We start from the raw sequence: 6452 nt of genomic DNA on the forward strand, positions 1-6452 counted from the left end.
CCCCCAGGCACTGGTACTGAGGCTCTGTCTCTGCACCACCCCCTTCCCAACTGACATCACTCTGTAGCTTCCACTGTCCCCAGAGCGGACCCTGCTGGGGCCCCATTCCTCAGCCAAAGCACACAGCGTCTCTCAAAAGGGACAATGAAAACCAAAGCAATGGTTCTCACTGCAGGTTCTTGAAGCCCCATATGCTAATGCTGATGAAATGCTACATGGGAGCGTCAGGCCCCTGGGCCTGGACGCACAGTCATCGTATGGGACACTTCTCTCCTCTGCTGCTAGCCACCACCTGCTCAGAGTTACACGTCAGAGCACTCTGCTATCCCTCCCTATCACTGAGAAGCAGCAGTAACTTAGTTCCCTTATCTAGGGCAGCCAGCAGGATGGCCACAGGGAAATCAAAGGCGGGGTACGGGGTGGGGGTGGAAGCAGCAGGAGAAAACAACTTCCCAGTTTCTCTTTGCAGCTTAAGAAACTCTCTGGGGGTCTGGGGGAGCTTTCAAGTTGCTTTATTTTGGTTAGTCCCTGAGACGTGTGACTGGTGGAACACAGCCACCAGGGGGATAAACAGTGGTTTCTCTTGGCCCTAAGGGTCAGGGGCCAGCTGTTCCGAAGGAAGCCAGCTTTTCAACTGGCCCAGACGGTTCCCACAGCAACTCGGATGGTAGGTCAGGAGGCCATACCCTCCCCGCCTAGGAACTCTGTCAGTGGTAAGTCTTCGATGTATTTAACCAGTTATGTCCATGTTGATGCTCAGGGTGGTTTCGCTTTTGCAAACATTTATTTATATCCTTCAAGAGAAGAACTCAGACCTCTCCGCCTGTCACAGGAAGCTGTTACGGGGGGTGAGCAAACTTTTTAAACGCACAGAAATTGTGACTGACACCAATTTTGTGAAACGAAGCCCCGTACTTGGTTCTCTTTCATTGTGTTTTTTCCTACATGGCTTCAGGTAAGCAAGTCTTGTTTCTACCAAGAGAATGAAGTTATATGAAGAAGGGTAATGCTTACTTTCGTCTGCCTGTGGTAGCTCGCGTACTACTAAACACCTAAGTGCTTAATGAAGGGAAGAATCATAGCAGCTGCTCTCAGGATACAGGGCGTTTTAAAGAACTGTTTATTTTCAGTCTTCTGAGTTGTAGACCTGCTCTGGCTAAAATCAGACACCAGAAAAGGGCAAGTATGGCTGCCTGGGCTCTAGTCCTGTGTGCCGTTTCCTCTAGGACCACACAGCTGTATGAAGGGAAAATCATCTTTCATTTCTCCACAGGGCAGCCTGAAGATGGCTAATTACACGTCAGCACCAGAGGATGATTATGATGTCCTCATAGAAGACAATCCGAGTAACAATGAAATAGAACCATGCACCCCATACGAGCCCAAGATTCTCTCAGCCCAGCTGGAGCCTTACCTCTACACCATGGTGTTCACGGCTGGCCTCCTGGACAATATCTTGGTTGTGCTTATCCTGGTAAAATACAAAGGACTCAAGCAAGTGGAAAATATCTATTTCCTCAACTTGGCAATTTCTAACTTGTGTTTCTTGCCCACCCTGCCGTTCTGGGCTTACACGGCCTCACGTGAGGGGGTTCTTGGTGACCCCCTGTGTAAAATTCTCGTGGCACTCTACTCCATAGGCCTGTACAGCGAGGCATTTTTCAATGTCCTTCTGACTGTGCAAAGGTACCAGGAGTTTTTCCGCATGAGAAGGCTTTTCTCGGCCTGCAGGATGGTGGCTGGCAGCATCTTCACAAGTGCTCTGGCGTGGGTCACAGCCATTCTGGTCACTTTGCCTGAACTTGCTTTTTACAAACCTCAGATGGAAAGCCAGAAATACAAGTGCTTCTTTACCAGACCTCACTTCCTACCAGCTGATGAGACATTCTGGAAGCATTTTCTGACCTTAAAGATGAACATTTTGGGATTTCTTTTGCCACTGTTTTTTTTCGTATTTTGCTACGTGCGAATGAGGAAAACACTAAAGTGTGGGGCGAGGAACTGTGACCTTTTCAAGCTTGTTTTCACCATAATGGTGGTTTTCCTTCTGATGTGGGGACCCTACAATATTGCACTTTTCCTGTCTGCTTTCAACGAACACTTCTCCCTGCATGGCTGTGAAAGTAGTTACAACCTGAACAGAAGTGTCCAGATCATGAAAATCATTGCCACCACCCACTGCTGCGTCAACCCTCTCCTCTACGTGTTTCTCAACAAGGCATTTAGGAAACACCTCTGCCAACTCTGCCATCTGTGCAGTGACACCGCACCTCAACCCACTGAGGAACCTGCCCAAGGCACATCAAGGGAAGAATATCACCTTTCCACTTAAATGTAAAGTAGCTTCTACCAAAGGCGGGATAAATAAACAATATTTTTTCCCTCCCTGCATTGTTTTGTGCAATAGTTTTTACACATTTGTACATAAAATAGGCTCCAGGAAGAAAAGGGGAAGGTGAACAAACATTCACCAAGCGCTGAATTTGTCTCAGGCGCTGTGCTAGGTGCTTGACAAACGTGAGCTCCTCCGTGCCTCACTGACTGCTCCTGGTGTAGGTGGAATTATTCTCATTTCTCTGGGGGAGGAAACTGAGGCTCAGAAATTTGTCTAAGATCACACAGCTAGAGAGTGGCAAGGCTGGGACACAAACCCGATGCCATTCACTCCAGAACCTATGCCTCGTCCAGCATGCCGAACTTCTAAACTTCAGGCAAGAAGACTGAATAAAGCAAATATGCACTTTAAAACCAACTGGACCACATTCCAAATTAGAACAACCCATTCACACAAAAGTAATTTATCAGGCACATTTTCTTTCAGGTAATTGAAAGAGATGGCTAGCTGGAGGCTCTGGACAAAAAGAGGAAAAGGGACTTGCTCTGTGGAAAGTTCTCTGGCTTTTCTTGGCTATTCGCCACACCCCCCGAAACCCTCAGATACCCCTGAGACCCCCAGATACCCCCAACCTCTGAGCCTCCCAAGGTTTCTAGCACTTTCTGCTATTTAACAATAGCAAACGTACGATTATGTCTAGAAATGTTTAACACAAGGCATGTTTTGTCCTTTTCAGTGTAACGTACACCTCAGGCCTCACCGCCTGTGACTACAAAACATCACAATAAGAGTTTGCCTGGGGCGATCCAGTGCCCATTTTCTGTTACATATCCCAAGGAGAGGTGACAGATGAAATACAGGATGCCTGTGGACCACAGTCTCTCACCTCCATCACTGAGGAGGGAGGAGGAGGAGGTGGCACCTGGGGGAGACCCTGTAGGGAGCTCAGTCTATACCAGTCACTGGCTCTTCCGTGTCCTCACCGGGTGCTATGGATGAACTGTGTCCTGCAAAACATTCATATGTTGAAGCCCAAGCCCCAGTGAGATGGTATTTGGAAATGGGACCTTTGGGGGGTAATTAGGTTTAGATGAGGCAGAGTCCTCAGGATGGGATTAGTGCCTTATAAGAAGAGACACCAGAGAACTTGCGTGCTCTCTGCACCATGTGAGGACACAGCAAGAAGGCAGCCATCTGCAAGCCAGGAAGAGAGCCTGCATCAGAAACCCCACCATGCCGGCACCTTGATCTTGGACTTCCCAGCCTCGAGTACTGTGAGAAATAAACTTCTGCTATTTAAGCCACCCAGTCTGTGGTATTTTGTTGTGACAGCCTTAGCTGAGTAAGACAGGGCTCACCCTGAATGACATTAAATAGCCAATTAAAAACACCATGACAAGTCAAGAGCAAGACCTCAGCTGAAAGTACCCCAGCAGATATGAAAAGAGGAGAAGGGACAGACGTATCTTCTTCACATTCATACTCACCAGATATGAGTAGGTCTGGACTCTCCATTCACTTCTACCACATACGGGACAGAAATCTCAGGCAAAATGACATCGTTTTTGGATGTTTATAGACACAGTGATGAATTCACAGAACAAACCCTTTCAGAATTTTCAGAATGAAAACATGGAGCATATAGAGAATAAACTCTTACAGTGACTGAGAGTGAAATAGCTATTGAAAATCAAAAGTTTGTGATGGCTGATCCAGCTACAATAGCCCACACACATAAGTAGTGTATCCAGCAAGGTCTTCTTCCCCTGTCAGAAGAAGACAGTTGTCCTACAGATAAAAATGATTCATCCTTGCACTATTTACAATAAAAGCAGCCCAAGTGCCTATCAAGTGCAAGTCGGATGAATGGATATACACACACACAATGGAATAATACTCAGCCATGAAGAAGAATGAAATGCTGACATTTGCAGAAACGTGGACGGACTACAGAATATTATGCTACGTGAAATAAGTCAGACAGAGAAAGACATACTGTATGATATCACTTATATGTGGAATCTAGAAAATAACACAAATGAATGTACATGCAAAATAGAAACAGACTCACGGATATAGAAAATAAACTTGTGTGGGTTTCCCTGGTGGCGCAGTGGTTAAGAATCCGCCTGCCAATGCAGGGGACACGGGTTCATTCCCTGGTCTGGGAAGATCCCACATGCTGCAGAGCAACAAAGCCCGTGTGCTGCAACTACTGAGCCTGCGCTCTAGAGCCCGCGAGCCACCACTACTGAAGCCTGCGCACCTAGAGCCCATGCTCCACGACAAGAGAAGCCACCGCAACGAGAAGCCCGCGCACCGCAACGAAGAGTAGCCCCCGCTCGCCAGAACTAGAGAAAGCACACGCATAGCAAAGACGACCCAGCGCAGCCAAAAATAGATAAAATAAATAAATTTATAAAAAAAAAAATACTGAATCACTGTGTTATACACTTGAAACTAATAATATTATGAATCAATGATACTTCAATTTAAAAAATAACACGTTTTCCACTTTCCTACAAACTATTGCATTAGAAAACTAACAACCAGTAAAAAGCCAAAGAGAAGGTAGCTAGCATATTTAAGAAAATTTGACAGTGTTTCTGTTTTTGCCTGTAAATTATTTTCTAATGCAAAAAAAAATTTCCTATCAAGTCAAGATAATTCTGATTTGGGACATTTGAGAGAAAGACTGAAATCTCATGAGAAATCTCTGATTCATCTCAATTTATGTGTTTGTGAGTACAAATGGAACAAATTTTAAAATGGTAAACATGACTGATTTAGAAAATGAGAAAGCAATAAAACCTGAAATTGAAAAAAAAATACAGGGTGCCCAGTTAATTTTGAATTTCAGTTATGCAACAAATAATCTTGTTCTCTTTGGTTTTTACAAACGTGCTGTGGCCACATCAGCCCAAGTTATCCTCCCTCCTAAGAGCTGCTCACCCTTCCCTGGTCTTAGGCTCCCACACCAAGCCTGAATTTCAATAGGACTTTATCCTTTACCAACTGCCTTCACAGATGTATTTGCACCACATAACAGTCCTTCAAAGAAAACTGACTGTCATCAGCCTCATTTTACAAGTGTGGAAACTGAGGCTTAACTCTCACAGCTCTCAGGGGTCAGAATCTGTGCTTGACATTTTCTGATATCAAATCCCACGCTCTTTCCTCTCCTCCACCCAGTACTTCCTGGCTTGTCTACAGAACTTGGTTTATAGAGTGATTTCCTGTATATTATTGCACCGGATTTTTCATAACAGTCCAAAGGACTGGGGGAAGGCACATCCAAGGACTGCTGCTCCCCTCAGCCACCCACTTACAGACGCTGTGAAAAGCAAAGTTCGCCGAAGAACCGTCTCTGGCACATCTAACGGAAGAAAATCTTTGATCTAACTTTCAGACTCTGAATCCTTTGACTTTTCCCTGTGGTGTGGCCTTTAGCTATGAGCGGGGCCATGAGTCACCTCCCTGGAGTCCCCTGCCATGCCTACTCTGGGAGAAGGTAGGAAAGGGTGTCTCTCTCTTCCTGTGGGACCCAACACAGGCCATCTAGCCTCCCTGTGCCTCAGACAACTGGGAATAAGACACCCCTCCCACAGGGCTGCTGGCCAGGACGAGGGCTTAGTGAGCAGCACAGTGACTGGCCCACAGGACGCTGCCCACACACCACTTTTCCTCACACCCTCCACAGATGCTACCTGCACCCTAATGGTGCTTGAATTTCAGTTCTGATGGGCCTCCTCGTCCCCACGTCAGCCTCCTGCTGCTGCTCCAGGTAAATGACTATGTTGACAAAAGGATCTGGGGACATGTGGCTCAGCCCCAGCTTCTTTGTTTGAAGGAGTGGTGGGGAGGTTCAGACCATCTCGCTTATATCACCTATGACAAAATGTGTTTTCCTCTGCCCTCAACCACGTGGTCAGCTCAACAATTTGTTTTTGTTTTTGTTTTTTTAACATCTCTATTAGAGTATAACTGCTTTACAATGGTGTGTTAGTTTCTGCTTTACAAAAAAGTGAATCATCTATACATATACATATATCAGCTCAACAGTCCTGCTATGAGTCTGTGGACAGCCATCCTACCAGAGCCCCTGCCCACACACTCT

At 46.1% G+C, this 6452-nt stretch overlaps 1 protein-coding gene across 2 annotated transcripts; it reads left to right on the forward strand.

The window, feature by feature from the left end:
• Nucleotides 1–476: 476 nt before the first annotated feature.
• On the forward strand, nucleotides 477–2381 carry CCRL2 (C-C motif chemokine receptor like 2). Of its 2 annotated transcripts, none has more exons than XM_007470247.1 (2): nucleotides 477–713; nucleotides 1274–2381. In XM_007470247.1, exon 2 carries the CDS (start codon nucleotides 1286–1288, stop codon nucleotides 2330–2332), a length of 1047 nt encoding a protein of 348 aa, XP_007470309.1. In that variant the 5' UTR covers nucleotides 477–713; nucleotides 1274–1285; the 3' UTR covers nucleotides 2333–2381. The 2 variants fall into 2 exon arrangements, with proteins under 2 accessions (XP_007470309.1, XP_007470308.1); XM_007470246.1 differs by having other exon boundaries at nucleotides 665–706; nucleotides 1274–2332.
• The last annotated feature ends 4071 nt before the right edge of the window (nucleotides 2382–6452 follow it).

The sequence above is a fragment of the Lipotes vexillifer genome, unplaced genomic scaffold, assembly GCF_000442215.2.
Source record: "Lipotes vexillifer unplaced genomic scaffold, Lipotes_vexillifer_v1.1 scaffold942, whole genome shotgun sequence".
Classification (NCBI taxonomy): domain Eukaryota; kingdom Metazoa; phylum Chordata; class Mammalia; order Artiodactyla; family Lipotidae; genus Lipotes; species Lipotes vexillifer.